Source organism: Temnothorax americanus, unplaced genomic scaffold (assembly GCF_048541705.1).
Source record: "Temnothorax americanus isolate GAGA-0224 unplaced genomic scaffold, ASM4854170v1 Scaffold46, whole genome shotgun sequence".
NCBI lineage: Eukaryota > Metazoa > Arthropoda > Insecta > Hymenoptera > Formicidae > Temnothorax > Temnothorax americanus.
In genome coordinates this window covers 374,404-394,184 of record NW_027509613.1, presented here as the reverse complement: position 1 = coordinate 394,184, position 19,781 = coordinate 374,404, and the positions used below count along the sequence as shown (strand labels likewise).

At 37.3% G+C, this 19,781-nt stretch overlaps 2 protein-coding genes across 3 annotated transcripts in view; one reads left to right on the top strand and one right to left on the bottom strand.

Moving 5' to 3' along the window:
• Jv (javelin) overlaps window positions 1-18,466 on the top strand; it is a 28,470-nt gene extending 10,004 nt beyond the window's left edge. Inside the window, exons 3-7 of one of the 2 annotated variants that reach the window (XM_077416879.1) lie at window positions 11,737-11,955; window positions 13,041-13,269; window positions 14,170-14,973; window positions 15,471-16,459; window positions 16,906-18,466. In XM_077416879.1, the coding sequence (XP_077273005.1) occupies window positions 11,737-11,955; window positions 13,041-13,269; window positions 14,170-14,973; window positions 15,471-16,459; window positions 16,906-17,935 (3,271 nt within the window). In that variant the 3' untranslated portion in view covers window positions 17,936-18,466. Of the gene's footprint in view, window positions 1-11,736; window positions 11,956-13,040; window positions 13,348-14,169; window positions 14,974-15,470; window positions 16,460-16,905 lie in introns of both variants that reach the window. The other variant, XM_077416878.1, reaches the window with a different exon arrangement.
• The window catches only part of Mcu (mitochondrial calcium uniporter), a 55,838-nt gene that overhangs the window by 15,233 nt on the left and 20,824 nt on the right, over window positions 1-19,781 (bottom strand). The gene's annotated exons all lie outside the window — the stretch shown is intronic.

The window sequence follows — 19,781 nt, the reverse complement described above, 5'->3', positions numbered from 1 at the left end:
AACAAAATAATTATCGATAATAATATCGCTCGAAATGTATATTATAAATTAATTGTCGCTGAAGGTAACATTTTTTCGCACAGTTAAAAATTTGATAATCATAGCGCAAAAAATTGTCTTTTTATTTTCCGACGAATTTGTTTTCAACGGTAGATTATATTAACGTTTGATATATTATAATTGTAACACTCTAGTCTCATATATAATTCAATTACAAGAAGCACGTATCGGAATACGATTGTTATTTTTACGCGACTTAAATAAAATTGTACGTCAGAGAAAATCGGATAATTTCCGTAACGCGAGATTTGAAAAAATTCTATAATTAAAACATCAGTTAAAAAAAAAAAACCTATTGTGCTTCTCGTGCAACTCTCTGCGCAGTGCACGAATCACTGCGACCAGGTGAGTCAAAGAACGAAGGCCAGGTGAACTCGGAGGGTCACTCGTGCGCACTCCATTCAATTGTATCCACAGTATACACATTTTGTTTCACACGGGGGGTAAAGTGGTTCCCCCGACAACCTTATATGATTCATCGGTCGAAAACCACACAGAGGGGATGGAATAGTGCGGTTATTTGCGCCTTTTTTCCGACTTGATACCCCAGTTGCATATCGGCTGCATTCAACGTCAAACCGGGGATGTCGTTCGATCCCCAGTTCTATTGTGAGCGCGTATCCTGTGCGACGTGATATTTCTATCCTTTACTGAATGCGTCCTCGAGCCGGAAAGGACACTCAGGAAATTGTTGTGTACGCACTGTTTCAGGTATTTATGACGAAAGCAAAACAAGAAAACAATCTTCTACCATTTGCATAGCTGATTGCATCTCGTTGTTTGTATTCATACGGTGCCACATAATCAACGCGCGGAAAAAATTTCAATTTGATTTTTCCCGTGAAAAAGTTTTTCCGCAAAAATTTGTTATTACGTAATTACGTAGTACCTATACTGAAATTGTTAATCAAGCTTCTATTTCAAACATGAGAGCAACGAGTTTTAAAAGTTTTAGTTAGTTAAGACTTCTGGACATCTAAATATGTTTCAAAATTCTAGGACAGTGTCGCGCATGTATACTTTAAATTTCCTCGGGGAAACTTTAGGTTTCGTTTTCCGGTGCGACTAAAAGTTTTGCTGAATTACGCGTTTCATTCTCTATTTTGTTCTCGCTTTATACTCTGTCCTACTTTACTTTATATTGTATTTTATTAACGTTAATTGTCTCCGAATACATATTGGCCGAATTAATTCGCATGCTTTAGAGATAAAAAAACACATTATATATTTATCCAATTATTGTTCTTCTAAATTCCATGAAAATCGCTCATTAAGAGAAACACGAAAAAAGCGAGCGTTACATTAAACTGTCGGAGAAAGCGTGCGATACGCTAAAACGCCACTCGAATGCTGCATCGTTAAAATTACATGCCAGCTCCATTATAGCCGTTCCGTGCTCAAAAGTATGATCGGATCTCCACGAATATGCCGCACACGTTATAGATTCGTATCGTCCGTTCATGAATATAAACAATACTTTTTACTTGGCTCTTACTTTTATTTAGGTATGTTAAACTTAATTAAGTGCTCAGCTGTTTATATTCAAGGAAGCAATGTTCCTTGAACTTTGTGTTGAGGTCTAATCGATATTGAACGGTCTAGGAACCGCTATTACGATCGATAAAATGTAGAAATATGATTTTAAGTGATTTCGAATATTCGTAATGCACCACGCCTCTTAGGCCTCTTAGGTAATGTATTCTTCGATAATAGCGAGTGATTGGAGAAAGATTATTGTTACCTAACGGCTTGATTGTATAAAGTGTACACTGTTAAATATTAAAGGATAAAATTTAAATGTAAACCAATTATCCCTTGAATTAAAAAACATTTTGTTATTTTTAATTACCATGTATGTCGACATTTATTATTTTAACACAATACAATGTTATTTCAACTCCGTTAGTTTAGTTAAATTAACATTGTTTTATAACGAATTTGGTTGGACGCACCAGTGCGCACTCGGTGCACATTAAAGCCGTCGTACACGAATCAACATAAAGTATAGGGTTTAATATAAACATCTTAAGTCACGAAATCCTCAATATTCTTTATTGTACCATTTGGTAAAATATGTATTGGGCAATTTATCAGTCAAAATATTTGCATTTTACTTTAAGATTTATTAGAGATTAAATCAGTGTACAATGACTTTAATGTGCATTGTGAGTGCGCACTGGTGCGTCCAACCGAATTCGCTATTAGTTAAATTAACGACATATTTAGCATCAGCAGTGGCGACCTAACAGGAATGGTTAAAAATGATTCAAATTGAGTATAATGACACTATGAATTTAACAGTGTAAAAGAACATAGAAATTTTATCCACTTTCGTGTTCTCGACTTTAAAGATCGTCAGAATTTTCCAAAGCGGTTTTCATATCGGAACTTTGTTCTTAGAAGACTTACGCACGGTAAAAGCTGAATTTTCCAAACGTTTGATATTCAATACTTGTGCCGTTCTCGGAAAGAAATAATCGATTTTCCATAATCTGTTCTCGAAGTTAATGAAACTCGAAGGCAACGTGCCGCAATTCTTCGATTTGATGATGGGACTTCGATTGAAGAAAGTCCATGCGATTCGAATCCAATATATCCTTTTCTACTCGGCTAGCGCAAAGATTCTTAATCCATCGTTCAGAGATCCCTAGAGAGAGTCTATCTGAAGCCACAGCGAGCTCTGAGTAAACCAAACGTATAATAAATAAAGTAAAGTAATTGTGTGTGTGTGTGTGTGTGTGTGTGTGTCTGAGAATATAAATCTGGAATATATAAATCTCTTTTCTTTTTCCATTTCTATCTGAAGATACATTTAACATAAAAAAATTATTTAGTATAGATTTAAGACTGAAGATAATAAAAATAACATTAATTGCAATATGAAACGAAAATTACATATTTATAATATTAAACAATATGTATTAATTATGTATGTAAATGCTAACACACAAAATGTTTGGTGTTCTGATATACATTCATCGCAATTTTAGTACGTGATATTGCGTGATATCTTCCAGGAAAGGATTAAGTGACCAAAAAAATCCACGGCGAAACGCGCGGTGAAATGGGAGTCCAAATATGAATCCAAATGAAAAAAAAAAGGCAAGAAGTTCAACTGTCCAAGATAGCTATCCGGTATCCCGCAATTGCGTGTGCAAGCAGTTCCTAGGCCAAGTGTTAGGATCACTTTCTTCTTCGCGGTTTCACGCGACGCGTTGGTTCGATTCAAAACAGAACAAAATCCTGTGTCATCAGGATGTTCTCGTTTCTCTCAAAAGAAAATTGCGATAGAAAATGAGTCCCGCACCGATAAATAGCCCACAATAAAACCTCGTGTTATTCTGCGGTATCAGCTTCTATCACTTTATTCCGCATCATTTATTTTCATTTGTTATACATTGATATATGAAGCAATAAATTTTAACTGCAGTTTCATTTGAACGATCAACAACAATGTAAAACTCAACAAGTGAGGTTTAAAAAAGATAAGCTCCTTTTTCGTATAAAAATTTGCTATTTACATTTAACGTTTTGGAATACGTTAAAATGAATGTGTTTGAATATGGAATATGTTAGCGTAGAAGATAGAGATATGGTAACCCACTGTCGTGTATTCCTTGTTAATTATCTAAGTTTGCTTGCGTCTTTCTATGATGATGTTCCTACTTGGTGTTAATTGAAGATAACTTTGGTGGATCACGAGAGGCCCGCATATTAACCATGAGAAGTAATGGTCGGAAGACTATCAAACTTCCGTACCTCCGTTGTAATCCCGTTTCTCAACATGTACTTTGATTGTCGTAACAAGTAAATTACTTCCAATAATTGATTAAAATTACTGCAATGCGATATATTATAGAATGTACCGATGAAATACAAAATTTCGTATTATTTTATCAACCGTGATTCGGAAAACCCAATCGCTCTTACTTCAAATTGTTGAAACGTACAAATGTATTGCACTTAAAATAATATTGCAGGAATAATATGTAATACTATGAAACAGAATACATAAATACAAAGTGTGCATAATCTAATAAATATCACAATCTAGCAATACTCTGCAGATAGTATATTATATTATGTTATAAATAATGCAGATATTTATAAATACTCATTATAACTATTATAATGAGAATAACTATCCAGAAAAAAGTTATAAGTAAAAAGAAAAGACTTTAAAATGAAAAACGGAAGTCCTTAAATATTCTCTCATGAATATTCGTGTACTCGGTTGCTTCAATAGTAGAATAAGTGGCATATAAAAACTTTTTAATAAGTTACCTTTGAATGCAGAGTAAAATAGATAGCTGTGTAAAGGAATCGTACTTAAATTAGGTACACCTTTATCTTTGTATCTCTATTTTAATTATCTTCTCCATGACAGAAATGAACAGAATTTTAAAAAATTCGTATTAATTCCCTGATTGACGCACGTTGTCTTGTAAGAAAAATTTCTTTCCATTTTGCGTCAGATATAGAACGCCGTTCTGCTTGGTATATCAGGACCTTGATACAATGTCGTATTAGGTTAAGCCTCCGGCGAATGGCAAACTGAACTCCGTACGCAAGAAAGATATTTCCGCGGAAGAAAAGTGATAACCTCGTGGATAACGAAGGATAACGAAGGAGATATTCTCAAAGGATTCCTTGAGAGCATCTACCCGCGAACTTCCAACACGAAGAACTTAAGATAAAGTACTTGGAATCTCTTTGTAATTTGGAATACCGCACTCTATCATTTTCGAGGATTATTTAGCCCTTTCTGAATCGAAAAGATTCACTCCGACGTAGTAAAATGAATCGTTGAAGAATGTTTCAGCAATTTAGAATGGCAAAAATAAAGTTGTCGTGGAAAGATTCTCATTTCTCTGCGAGCGAATGGTAAATGTTTAAAACGCAATTTTATGCCTTGCGCATTTAAATATTGTATACTGAAATTTAAATGCAGTAAGAAAGATAGTGCTCTAATGCTCTTGATATAGCGAAATTTATATAAATACAAAAATGTAAATGTCATAAAAACGTAACTGTTATTATTATAATTTAATATACCCTTAAAAAATATAAAATTAATGAAATTTATACAATTTTGCGAAACCAAGAGATTGATATTTTTGCAGAATATAGATATTAGATTGAATTGAATTTTGTAAAATTGTGTCTATTTAATCGACAATTGCACATGTTACTTAATAAATAATTCAGTGGTTGTATCGCATATCTAATAAAGTCCTTGCCAAATCTAGCACATGGTCATTGACATCTAATCTTTTTAAATGCGTGATACCTATAACATAATTAGTCTTTCAAGACTCGTAGTCTTCAATAATGGTATCGACGTGTCATTCATCATGCTTAGAATCATAATAATTATTTTAATAATTTCATAACAGAGGTAACACTTCAATCAGCATAATTTATTAATTTTATGACATATTATTATAATATAATCTCATTATAATAATAATCATTTTTAAATTAACGCTGAGTAACAATAAAAATTAATAATTCACAATGAGCCGTTAAATTATATTAAATTGCTTTAAAGGTAATGATATAATAAATTTAAAGCGCCGAGAGGTATAAAATACATTTTTTATGAATCAAACAAGAATAAAATTTATTATACATAAGCGATCAGTTCCCACTTTATTATAGTTTATATCAAAATCTGTTACGTAAGATTTAATTCGCGGTTTATTTACGATGTCTGCAACTTATCCGCGTGACTATACTGTTATATACCAAGATCGTATTCCCGAGGATCAGCGACGTCATTGTCTGGCTGAAGTACATCCTACTCCCACTACGTGGATAGGTATACCGGCGGGAACAGGTGGCACGGTAGCGATCAGGTGCAACAATATTTCTTCGCCAGTCGGTGCGCAAACGAGAAAGTGAAGACCCCGAGCACCGGTGCGTTGATAGTATAAGAGCATCTCGCGCGCGAGATTAACAATCGCCGCTCTCGATTCGGTCCAGCGAGTGCCGAAACTTAGCATCCGGTGCGATTCCGCGCAATCGTGAGTGTGCCGAATCTTTTCTCGGGTTTCGAATTTTTCCCGTATTATCGGTAAACGGGGCTGACCTTAATCGAACTTATCCGGAACCATCGATCACCTCGAGGACCAAATCTCATATCGGCCTACGTGCGAGAAACAACAATTTATCGTTATCGGCAGCGTCAGCTCGTGTTTCACCGCTTTTCTCGTTGTCTCAGCTGTTTAAGGGTCATTTGGAAATCCGTGAGTTATCTGGATTAATTTATCTAATGTTATATCGCGTGCGTCAACGGTATCAGGTGTCTTTCACGGTATGTGTGTCAAGTAGAGATATATACTTACCTTGTGTGACCACGCAGGATGCTCGACGCGAGAAAGAATGCAAAATCGATAACTCGGCGATCTGATACTTCATTTGAGTTTTTTAATGATTAATTTTCAACTAAAAAAATTTTGTTTTGTTTTAAATAAGATTACCGTTCAAAAAGAAAGAAGTCTACGCGTTATTCAAAAGGGAAAATTCTATATCTCGCTGATGACTTTACCTAATCTTGACCCCAATTTTAATGAATTAAGCTCGTCATGGTGGTGGACCTTGTTCATGGTATCTGGGTTACGTGAAATTGCATAATCATTGTTTTCGTCAGCGGCGTTCAGAGACACGAACCGCTGAGGATCAAGGCTGTGATGTTTCTTGTTTAGGTACGGATAAAAAAGATCTGTACGGTGACTCACTCGAGCTGTTCTTTGTGTGTTCCATAAATACACCGGCAATTCAGATTTACTTCTTCTACGTCCGGTATTATCAGTACGATTTTTCTCCGTTAAGTTCGCAATTTCGACTCGACGATGTTGAATGCGGAGGAAATGTTACTTTAACGTGAACTTTTCCAGTTGAAGCGCAACAACAGAAAAAAAACCAAATTGAAGATATTGTTTTGGAAGTAAACAGTAATTTTTCTTTTATTTCAAATTTACGCATTCACATGAACCTATTAATTTGAAAAATCATTGTATGTATATATTTCGAGAAGAACCTTACGTTATTATGTACTCTGTGATAGAAATTTCGCAAGGGCGGAAGCAATTGCTATACATTCTAATTTATGGCATAAATTATTCCACTCAATTTTCCTATACGTGCAGGGTTAATGTAAGTCTTTTAAAAAACGCGGGATTATGTATCTTTTTATTGCGCAGTTTTATTTTAAAAATGCCGCGATATATATAAGACGGTGCGCCTCGACCCGTGAAGTCTTACGGAGACAACCGACTTCGTCGTCGGTCGGATGTTAACCATCGACTGTTCACGCTGCGGAACTTCTTCCGGCCCGGTCACGTAGGATATTCCCGTCGCGTTTCACTACGTGCAAAAAGCCCTGTCTTTTCTTTGCGCGGTGCTACCTGAATACAGGTGCAACCATAGAGACTATTATTGACCGGAAATCACGACTGGTTTTAATTTCGTCATGTCTCGCACACAGAATAAACGTCTAATGTGCAAAAATATTGAAATACATATATTTTAACGTTTATATGCGCATAAGCATTTTTATTTTTCTCCCTGCATTACTATATGTATAGAGTTAGAGTATAGACATATCACATTCTGAAAATTTGATAAAACGAGCGTAGCCTGCAGTACTGTTGCACTGTGGAATTGTTAATTCCATTTCTGATGTCCCACATCAAAAGCGAAATTCAGCTCGCTTCAACCAAATGATATTTGTTCTCTCCCTTGATATTATACAGAAATAGGTTTATTCTATGATTTTATAAAGGACGATAGCTACGATTACCATTTTTCCACCAGATTGACGACATAATATTCTTGCGCGCATAATCGAGATTTTAATGCGTCATGCATATTCAACCAACATTAATCTTGGTAACATGATTGTACACTGAGAGAAAAATCCAGGTCTAAATGATCGGACAATTTGTTCGAAAATTAACAAACGGACAATCCGACATCCGACACTTTCAATCGGAATAATTAAAAAGCCGATCAATTATCAATAATATCCGGCTATCATTGATTGGACATTATTCTAATCTTGATCGGCTTTTTATAATTCCGCTTAAAAGTATCGGATTATCAATTTGCTAATTTTTGAATCAATTGTCCGATTATTTATTTCTCTGACAATGAGTATACAGTTGGAATTTTTTCGTTTCCGTGCAAAAAAATTAGATCGACACGGTGAATATTAATTGTTTCGCCGTTTCAAATTGGGGAAATTACAGTCCTTCCCGATCTTTGCGAGCGCATGCAGCGTAGTTTCCGATTTACAAGCGTCATCGAGTAATTAGAGTAACGAGATAAGCTGATTGGTCACAATTCGAGCGTGTTCTATCACCTTAATGATAACCGATCATCTTTTGCTCGTCAAGACACGAAAGGAAATAAAGCTACTAGAGTAAGCGATTACGTCATAGCGCAGGAAACTTTCAGGCGTGAATAAAAAGCGTTTCAAAACTCGCGAGAAATCCTAAAATTATATCCTAAAATTATATTATATATTTATATATATATAATTAGCGATAATAGAAATCTCGTGTTGCTAGCAGGCTCGCTCTGTTCTGTTAAACCGATCAATTCTATGAAACATTTCCACGAGACTATTAATGAAAAAGTCAAACTTTGACGCAGTGACGTGTAAAACTTATGTAAAGAAAAAGAAGCCAGATGAAAAAAGTAGTCACCTGAGATCGATCTGCATATGTATGCATTGAAAAGGCGTGCAAAGTTACCCGAGATAACTCGTGATAATCTTACGTAACCAGCCGCCGTGCTTAGACGAACACAATGAGACGACGATACGCCGTTTGCATTCGGACTTCAAGGATTCACGTTCGTTAAGACGGGCAGTCGGCCGAAAGGACACGTCCGTCTTTTCAGTATGTTCACGGATGTTCAAATAAAAAAAACCGCACACGATGTACATAAATGTACGTAGGCATGCCACTACATATCGCGATATTCATATCTCTCATTTTTATTCCGCGTCTTATGTCATAATGCAAGATTCTCTGAAAGAGATTTTCACACGCGCTTTTCTGTTTCTGCGTTTGGCAACATGTTTCTGTTAACATCAATTAAATATCTTGTCAGCGTACATATAGAGGAGCGAGGATAATTACACATCTCAATTCTAGTGTTTGTAATTAGCACGGCCGAGTAATTAAATGGCGCGTGAATTTGAATCCACTATTGATTAAAAAGATTGATTACACACACGCACAGTATTCTTTTTATAAGCATACTTGCACAGTTAGACAAGCAAATTAGTCATAACGATCTTCGATTTCATATTAAATAAGCTTTGCGTAATGTCTTCTCTTTAATCAAGGAAAATATTTAAAGAATGATAATATTGAAAAATTTCGGCATTCTTGTTCAAACTTTGAACCTCGATCGTATAATGTTAGCGTTTAAGTATTGAAGTTTAACTAGAATATTTTAATTTATCAACTTATAAATTACTTTTCCATACAAAGTTTAATTTTTACGTTATTACTTTCAGAAAAGAACGATAAGAATTTGTTTTCAAAATTGGGATTAAAAGCATTGTGTGATATATAACTAGAAAATGAGAAATATAATGTAAAAATAGCGCACATAGTTTCAGTTTTATTTTAGCACGTAAGCGTTCACCGGCGAAAAATTCGCAATTTTGCTACATTTTCTGGAGTAAATGGGAGCAAGGCAAGCGATTTAATTCCGCACTTCGAGTAATAAAAACAATTTTACTGGAAGGACGCAAATTTTTAGATCTTGTTTTATATCATAACAAGAATCTCTAACATAGAAATGTATATCTGTGTATACAATTCTACTTATAATGTTTTTCGAACCAATTTTCAGAAAATAAATTTCTAAAAATTAAATAGTCTATTCTTTTAACATTTCTAAGGTGAACTTAACCCTAGCTTATTTTCGAATCCTTAATTCGCCACACTTTGGTTCGTGAGACCGCTCGACTTTGTCGCATTGTCATTTTTATTCTAATTAATATTTTTAAGCTTGTATATACTGTAGAAATTGGAAATATAAACTCTGAATAAGATGTTTATGATAATATCAGGTCAAAAAAATGATTTGAATTTAAACTGAACTTATTATAAGGCAATTATGTTATCATGTGAAAACTAAAAAAACTGAAAAACGTTCTGCGGTCCATCGGACTGGAGTGTGGCGAGCTAGGATTAAAAATCGTTAAATAAATATGGAAAAGTACGTCCAGCAATGCAAAAAATTAATTTTACAATTGTAATTCGAACTTGCGTTTATTAGATGTAGATTAGATATTAATTTATCGAACTCATTCTACTATTTATTATATGTATGTGTGCAAAAGCCAGTTACAATTGTAATATTATCCAGTATAAATAACTTACTTGTTAAATGAAAACAGGGAATAGAAGATACGCGCCTAACACAGTTATCATATCGTAGTATAATTAGGTGTTTAATTAGCATCCATTATAAATGCACAGTCGGATACGGTAAATCATGGTGAACATCATGCGAAAAAAATGATAACGGGAAATACGATTTGTCATGCTACAAGATAAAAAGTATAATTATGTGTAAAATAATAATCTTTTAAATATATATATAAAAAACCAAATAATAAATCCTATCTTAAAAGGTTGTTTAAATGGTTCTGTTTTTTATAAAACGAGGAAATTCGCCGTTCGCAGAAGAACTCGAAAGACATTCTCGTAAACGTAAAAGACTCGTCATTGTACTATTATGCTTTTTCCCTCGACAGAAATTTTTCTGGGTTCATTCAACTCGCTGATTTGTACGCAGATAATTTTCTATGATATGATGTTGTTGTGACGATTCACTCCTCGATAAAAGAAGAGACGAATATGCATCGATACATCTACACGTTAATGAATTGCGGCTCACCTGAGCCACTTATGGCAATTAACGGGCCATTAAAGCTATAATACGCCACTTTATGTCCTCCAACTTGTGCCAGCGTAGGGCGATGCTCGAAGGTTTATTAGTTGTTAAATATACATTATTACTTTGTGAGGATTATTCATTCATTCATCATTCAAGAAATGTAAGGGTCTGCGTATCCATAATACATATATTGAACATTTCAATAATCTACGGGGTGTGTACAAGCAATATAAGCTAATTAATAAGTCTTGGATACATCCGGTAGTCGGTAGTTCGTGATAGGTTTCTCCTGAATAAAGACTTAATTCGGAGCAATTACAGTCATATAGTGTTTAAATTTATTTTCAACATTAAATCAATTTTAATTAAGCTTCGAATAAAAGTTCCATTAAAGCGCACGAAGCATTTAATTAAACGAAATTATTTGAAGAATGTAGAATCGTTATATATTTACAGTGAAAGTTCAAGACTATTGCTCACGAGATGATTTTCAAAACTTTCGAATTAAGTTATGCAACTTTTTAATTACTTCTAAACTTGATGTTTTTACCGAGGTAAAAGTAGCTTAAATTTTCCCCCCGAGGATCCGTAAATGGGAGAAAGTGCTCCCCCCGATGCAGCCTGTATACAATGCAAAATACGTCAATTGCGTGTTGCACCCGGCAGAAACTTGTCGTATGATTTTATTGTGATTGCGTTTCCTATGATTTAAACCTATATTACCACGCAATTACGCGATTTTAATTGCAGAGAAGGCAGCCGCTACGACTCCCACTCGGCACAGTCGACGCAGGATCGCCGGAAACTGCTGAAGCGTACGAGAAGTCTCGCAGTGATATCGGAGGACGATTCCCGGCAAGATCGAGAGGCGGCGCACTTTCGGCTAGGCCAGTCGACCTTCGATTTGCCCAAGAGATATCAATTGATACCGCGGGCCAAGCTGATCGATCGGAATTCCCTCAAGGACAGGTGAGCCTCTCATCAAGAGAAAGATTCGATCGCAAAAGCGCGCTTTTGACCTGATTATTTTTTAATCGGGCAACAACCATTACGCGGGAAATAAGACGATAATAAAGGTTCGAAAGGCTATTCCATCTAATAGCTGCTTTCAACAAGAATTAATATTAGATACCGCGTAATTAGTCAACTAATTTGAGAATTGTTCCTTTCGAGGTATATCTAAGATTATTTTGATGAATAAGGCTTCCAGGATATCTTAATAATAATCTCACTGAGATAACAACGAACAGTTAACCACCAACAAACCCAATTGTGGAAGTTGAATTTCTTCATGCGCGATGAATTTGATCTCTTGATCTATGAACTCGCATTATTCGCTTGCGGCGATCAGCAAATTGCAAACACCGAGCACAATCGAAACTCGATCGGTCAGCGACGAACGACGCTCCTCAACTCGAACGACTTAGAATTCCTCTCAAAGTGAACTTCCTCACAGGAACTTCACGAAAAAACTTTGCTGAAATACGATTCCAAGTTGATATCTCCTCCCTTGTTGAGAAATCAAATCAAATAGTTGTTCACGACTTATGAAAAAAACAACTGACTTTTATTCGTCTTTGTCAACTATTTACGGTTCATTGGAAAGCAATCTAACTCGATGCATAGCTTCCATTGACGAATAAAAAACTTGTTAGATATATTTTTTGCCGCGCAATATTTAAGTGATTGGGATTCTAATAATTAATTGAGATAGGAATATTGAAATTTCTGCAGTTCTGTACGTTAATGAAGCGTTCTTTTAACTGAGTTAATGTACTGGTTCGAAATCGATTGCTGATAACGAGCAATCCGATTTGATAGAATTATTTTTTCAATTTAATAATTTAATCAGCTAATATTTTCACTCATCAGCATATATAGATTCGATGAACTCAAATAAGTCATTGAAGTCACGAGACATCTGCAGATGCTCTTTTTATACTCACGACTTATATTTCCTATATTTTACGAACACTTTCGAGTTTTATATGAATGCAAATTTTATTCCACCGCGCACCGGGGTAATCGGTCAACAGATCTGTATTTTGTTTCAGACTCTCCAAGAGTCAGCAGCATCTTTCGGACTCTTACGAGAGATTCAACGAGGCAAAATCGTTTCATTCGCGCTCGACGTGCGGCCTTCACTCGATCCCGCCGAGTCTCGTGTCTTTTCCAGATCCACTGCCTCATACGCGAAGAAACCGCGACGATCCTAATCGACTGAATATTCTCGATTGGCCGGATCCTCCGAGGCGATATCGCAGCGTGCAGAATTTGGATACAGTAAGCGGATTGGTCGATATTGTCGAAGATAACTGGCCTATTGAAGGCAATCGGAGTATTGATTGCATATATACGCAGGTGAAATACACATTTTTCGTCGATAAAAAAATTAGAAAGCTACGCTAATTTGCTTTGTGCAGGAGAGAAAGATCTTTTATTTCGAGCTTTCGTTATTGAGAGGATTAACAGATTATTCAATCAATTAAAACTGACTTTGTTATCATTATTCATAGAGAAAATATCAAATCATGGCGTTTAATTAGATTGTTTTGTAATTAGCTGTATTACATATAGGTAACTTCATTTACGATACGGTAATGATGATGTATATATAGTATAATATATTGGAAGTTGCTATGGGGTAAAGTTTACGATTATTAATTTGATTAAAGTTCACTCGATGAAGTGTTGTATCGTGTTTGGATCAGTCGTGCCGGGACTCCTCAATGTAGCAAGATTAAGAAGTTTGTTACCAACATTAATAAAAATGATAGAGATCATTATGTCTCGGCCACAAGTTTCCTAGTACCGTTTTACATATTTGAGAGCTGCTTAATTAAATTTCAACTGGACATCAAAAAGATGATTCTCCACAAATTTGGTAATAAAATAATATATTTCTGTGAGTTCCGTAAAATTAAAATAACGATCGAATTATTACTTGGCAAACTCCTCATTAAACTTAAATAACAAAAATTATTTTCATAACCGAGAGGATGAGTTAAATCAAGAATTAACTCTTTCAAATATCACTGCATTTATTATAAAAACATTTTCTTTTAATAAAAGGCTGATCTTATAAGGAAATTAATTACCCTGAAAATTATTTCGATAATAAAACTTTCTATACGAAAGAATGCATGAAAAGCACGCGCTTAGATGTGCTTTTCCATTTATCAGGTGAAACGCAAACGTAAGGAGCACAGGAGCTTAGACAGCGTTCTTTTCGAAGACGACGGGGAATTGGAATACTTCGACGTACTGAATTTGCTGCCTCTCTCCAACATACGGCTGGGATACAACGAGGCCGGTTCATCGAGGGACGGTAATTTCGCGCGTAAGAAGGTACACGGTTTACGGGATTTAAGAGTGCTCGAGTACAACGAGCCGAACAGCGCGAGCGAGGTCTCGCCGACGAGGAGCAGCAACGCTACGGACGAGGAGAAATGTAAGGAGCATACAGTGAATGAGGATAATCCCGCTCGAGCCGACGACAAACCTGAGAAAGAGGCCCGCGAGGATCTCGACTCGTCCAAGGGGACCGACTCGAGCCGGCGGAAGCATCGAGAGGCCGACGAGAGTTACGGAGCAGCTTCGAAGATTAGCTCGGCGAACAAGGACGCGCCCTCCTCCTCATCCAAGACCGATCATCGAGGAGCCGATGTCGACAATCTCGTGACCTCCTGCGAGGAGGAGGATCAGAAGATCGAGGAGGTCGAGGACTACAAGTCGATCTGGATTTTGAACGCCGACCGGAACGAGATGTCGCGAAGACCGCAGATTCTCAAAGTCGTCGACAGTGACGTCACTAGGAGACGCCATCGGCGTTCCGTCATAGAAATCGACGCTATCGTCGAGGACGTGCCAAAGGATAAGAGACCGCAGGAGATCGCGAAAGAGGCAAACGAGCGTATCGATGCCTCCGTAATTAAATCGATTAGCAATGCGAACGAGGAGGACGAAGTTCATGGAAGAAAAGCGAAAGTTAGTATAAAATGGAATATTCGTACTGATAAGAATAAAAGTTTTAATTATTTTCATCTCAATCAGTTCGTTTTTCTATTATTGTTCGTAAAACAATTCAGACATTACAATTTTTCAAAAAAAAACAATGATTTTTGAGACCGTAAAAATGTAACGTCAAAAGAAATAAAGATTGCATTTTCCCTGAAGTGAAATCTTCTCTAAGAAAAGTGTAAAACAGAGATTCTGAATTTTTTGCACGTACACTGCACATGGAATATTGAACAGTTTCCGCGACTTCGCGCTGTGACTTTAAACATCTATCTTTTCCTAATAGTGGTTTTTTACTCGATTAAATACTTGTTTCCGCTAAGTAATTAATAATGTCGTCAATTTGCAACATCGTTGCACTTTAATTTCACGACTTCATCTTCTCCCTTAACATTTTCCATTAATAAAAACCGACATCTCCAGGCTGGAAATGGAGCAGAAACGTAAATGATGAATTAATTTTGCAGGAAGCTACGACACCGGAAAATGCGGAAAATGGGGCGACGGTGGAAAACGCGAGAAACTTCTTCGAGCGGAAGAGCACCGAAAAGGAGGCAGCGCGAAATAAGCAAAACGAGGGCAGATTCGAGAGGATCGTAAAAGAGACATCCAACATTCTCGGCAAGGCGTGCAACGTCGTAAAGGGCAGCCTGGGCTTCGAGGCGAGATCGGAGAGTTCGGATCTCGGTCTCGGCTCCGAATCCGGTAGCGATTCCCGCAGAAGATCGGTGGACGACGGTATCGAGGACGACCGGCCGTTGAGAAACGTCGAAAGCTCCAATAATACCACCGTGCTAAGAACAAGTGATGGCAAAAAGTCACACACTAATCTCATCAGATCCAGGAGCTGCGCGGACTCGATCGAGTGCCAGGACGACGGTCCGGAGTTCGATCACGTGCGCTACAAGATCGTCAAGTCGCATATGTTTAGCAAGAACATGTTCAGCACCGCCCGAGGCGACGTCACGTACGAGGGATTGATGCAATATTTGCGCGAGTATTCGTTCCAAGAATTGCTGATGGACAATAACGTTGTCATTATCGAGCCGGTCCGCGCCGAGCCGGTGGAGCGGAAATCGTCGCCGTTGGCCAGAGCGGAGCCCACGTGCAAGATCGCCGGCGCGATCCAGAAGAAGATGGAGAACCGCGAGAAAAACGGCGAACAATCCGAGGCCGGTAGCGCTAAAAGCTCTCGACAGTCGTCCATACGAAAGCACTTCTTCTACCAACCTATACGGGTGAACCGTGAGCTGATTGACGAAGAGCTACCGGATCCGGATACCGTCAGAAACGTAAGACGCATGTTCGAGAACACTCTCGAGAAGAAGAAAAGCATAGCAGACGCCGAGTTTACCAGGGACGACAAGACCAGGAGAAGTGTCAGCATGAAGGATCTGACTAGTCTCGACGACGGTCGGTACGACGAAATATCCGACAAGACACGCGAAGAATCCAGGTAGCATAATATTGAATGTCGTCGACGACGAAACTTTTATTATTCACGAAGCGTATGTGAATGTTTTGACGATATAAGCTACCAGTTGACATAAAACCAACTGTCTTTAGTACGTTAGTTGAAGGATGAATTAAATATAAGGTGGTACCCTAGATAGATCAGCCCGAGATAACGTTAAGTTTAATGGAAACGAAGAGAACGATGGGTGACGAAGTTTACATTGGAACGCCTGCGTGTTAAGTAATCTTGCAATTTGATTATTCGCGACTATAAGATAATAGTATAAGCGAAATTTCATTAAAGTTACAGGTGAAAGTTCTAACCGAAAGAATAAGTCGTTTATACCAAAATTAATGTACTAAAACTAATGTAGCCAAAGCCTTAAAAATTTCGATTCATCCCTCGATCCTTCGTGAATAGTCATAACCAATCTATATTATGTTCAGATCCAGATGTTCCAGCAGAGCGAAAGATCTCACGAGACTCTTCGAGACCAAATCCGCGTCATCGACAGTTTCCGTCGCCAAGGAGGAACTCGGAAGTCCCCGATGCGAGTCGAAAACAAGAATTCTCGCGCAAAGTTTCGAAGCCAGAAGCGGAAATACGTCGCCAAGCGGTTCTAATTGTTCTAAGAACAAGGTCGGCCGTTACCATCATCATCATCATCATCATCATCATCATCAAAACTGGGATTCCGGCAGCGTGAGTTCCGGCGTGTCCAGCGATTATCCCGACACCGATCCCGGAAGCGGTGCTCATTGCACGTCGTCCGATGACGAGGATATGAATCGCAACGATGACGACGCGGATGCGAATGGTCCGGGGCATTACGTGTCCCAAGACGTGCTGAGAAAGATCCGCGAGTGCGGCACTTCCGTAACTTATTACGGCGGGAAAGTGGTCAACATGCACAACGGACCGTTGGTATCGCCGTTGATCGGCAACGGTTTCAAGCGCGTCGACAAATCGAACGATTACGTAAAGTTCAAGCTGGTGAAGAGTAATTCCTGCGACAGCAGGCTGGAATTGGCCGGCAGACTTGTCGAGGGACAATCGTTGCGTCGCAATCGCGACAGATGCGTCGATCTCAGACAATGTACCATCGCGGAGACACCCAGTATCGAGATCACGACGATCGACAGCAGGCAAAAAGACGAGGCACAAAGGGACGAGGGGATCGAGCAGGTCGAGCAGGCGAAGAGAGAACCGCCGGTGGTGATTAGTTTGGAGCCGAAGAAAGAAGATTCTAAGGAAACGAGGAAGACGTTCAAAGCTGACTTTAAACTGGACGATCTGGACGACTCGAGATCCAATTATCCGAGTAGATTCATGCCGAGCGCGTTGACGAGATGGGAGGTGAACTCGAGCTGGAAAGTCGGCAATGACTTCGGTAAAATGGAGTTCGAGGAGTTCGAGGTGCTCGAGGATAGTCTCAACGGGATCGATGAGCAAAACCAGTACGCGCAAACATCCTGAACGGGAATTATCTTTTGTATGATATTTATTTCTTTGATGCGACTGTGACGGATGAGAGCAGGAGATAACGTGATCATTATTTTTAATAAAATGTTTACGTAAAGATATTTCTTGACGTTACTAAAAATAATTTTTCTTTTGCGAAAAAAAAAATGAGATTCCAGCTTGCGAAAAGATAAATTTTAATCGCAATCGAATAAACGTTGCTGGAAATAAAACAAGAATTTTTTAAAAATGTGTTTCGGGCGAATGTGTTTTTGACAAATAACGAAAATATCGCGAGAGTATATTGATAGTCAAAGTAATTTATTGGTACGGAGAAGTGCTATCCATCAATTAGTTTATTATTCCAGGTGGATAAATCCACACGAGTCATATTAGAACAGGTAATAAATATTGATTACGTACTATATAAAATATAATACATATTAAAGATTCAATATACTATTGCATAAAATAATGCACAAAGTATACGAATGATCGATGTAATTTGAGTGTACTAAATGTGTAATAAATAATCATATGTAATAATTTCATTTATTAATGTTTCCCACCTCTCTCTTTCTCTCTCCAAAAAATTATATAATTATTAAGTACTGTTTAATTGGACGCAGTTCTGCAATGCGGAACCAAGGCCAAAATTTTACTTTTCCGCTACAGTAAATTTCGCGAAACAGAAATAAAATTCTGTGCCAACGTTATCTGAAATATAATGACCAAACTATAATCTTCCTCAAATACAATTCCATGTTTTAAGAAAATCTTGTCCTGTTCAAGATCATTTTGCAATACATCAGAACTAAAAATCATTGCAATGAATTGGATCCTTATTGCATAACTGCCAATTATTAATACTCTTTTTAGACATCGTTAAAATTAAATTGAGATCTTCCGGTATTTTATTCTTGTACAATGACTTGTAAGTTTTGGCAAAAAAAGATTTTATAATTATCCCAAACATTTATCTGTAATATATATTTAAACCATCGTATTGAATAGATGAAAAAAGGATGGATAAATACCGAGTCACAAAAATTAGTCTTGAATGTCACATTTTACAACACACGTCTCGAGTTAAATGATATATTGAAGGCCCAGACGACACGATGTTATTTTCGACATTATATATTCTTAGAACAACGTTGATTTTATCGATTCTTTTGAAGGTTTAACTGTGGACCTCAGAGAACGTCTTGGAACAAGCCAAGACCCAACATGTGGTCTGGAATGTCTTAATGTGGACTCACGCGCGCGCGCGCGCGCGATGATAACTTTCATAAATAATATTACCGCAATCACTCGTAAAAATTAGCAGTGGAATACTAGAATAGCGTTTCATTATTAATAAAAACAAAAGAAACATTAATAACGATAAGAATAACAAAAAACTTTCAAAAATGCAGGCAAAAAAAGTCTAATTTGTATATATGTAAATGAGCATAATTCGCTTGTTAAACACGTTAAATATTTTCTGCGCAGCGGCGTAATTATTTAAACGCAATAAAGTCCCAGTTTGCTCGCTAGGAGCGGCGCAATTATCGATTTATTTTGGATGTGTATGTGGCACAGTCGTAAATACGGAAGATCGTAAAAGCTTTCGGTGTGAGCCCGGTGTCAAGCGTTACATCAGTTGTGCAGACCAAGTGTCGTAAAATGTATTACACTGCGAGCTTTTATACAGTATATGACTGATACTGTGTAAAGCGATCTTCAGGTAGACGTTCTCGAATTTTGAGTATTACGAAACTTCTCCGTATCCGTGCGAAAGAGCTCGCTTTCTATTATAGTGTCTTTTATACGCGGAATTGAAAAACTCACGGGTGCTTCGTGTCAGTACTTCAATCGT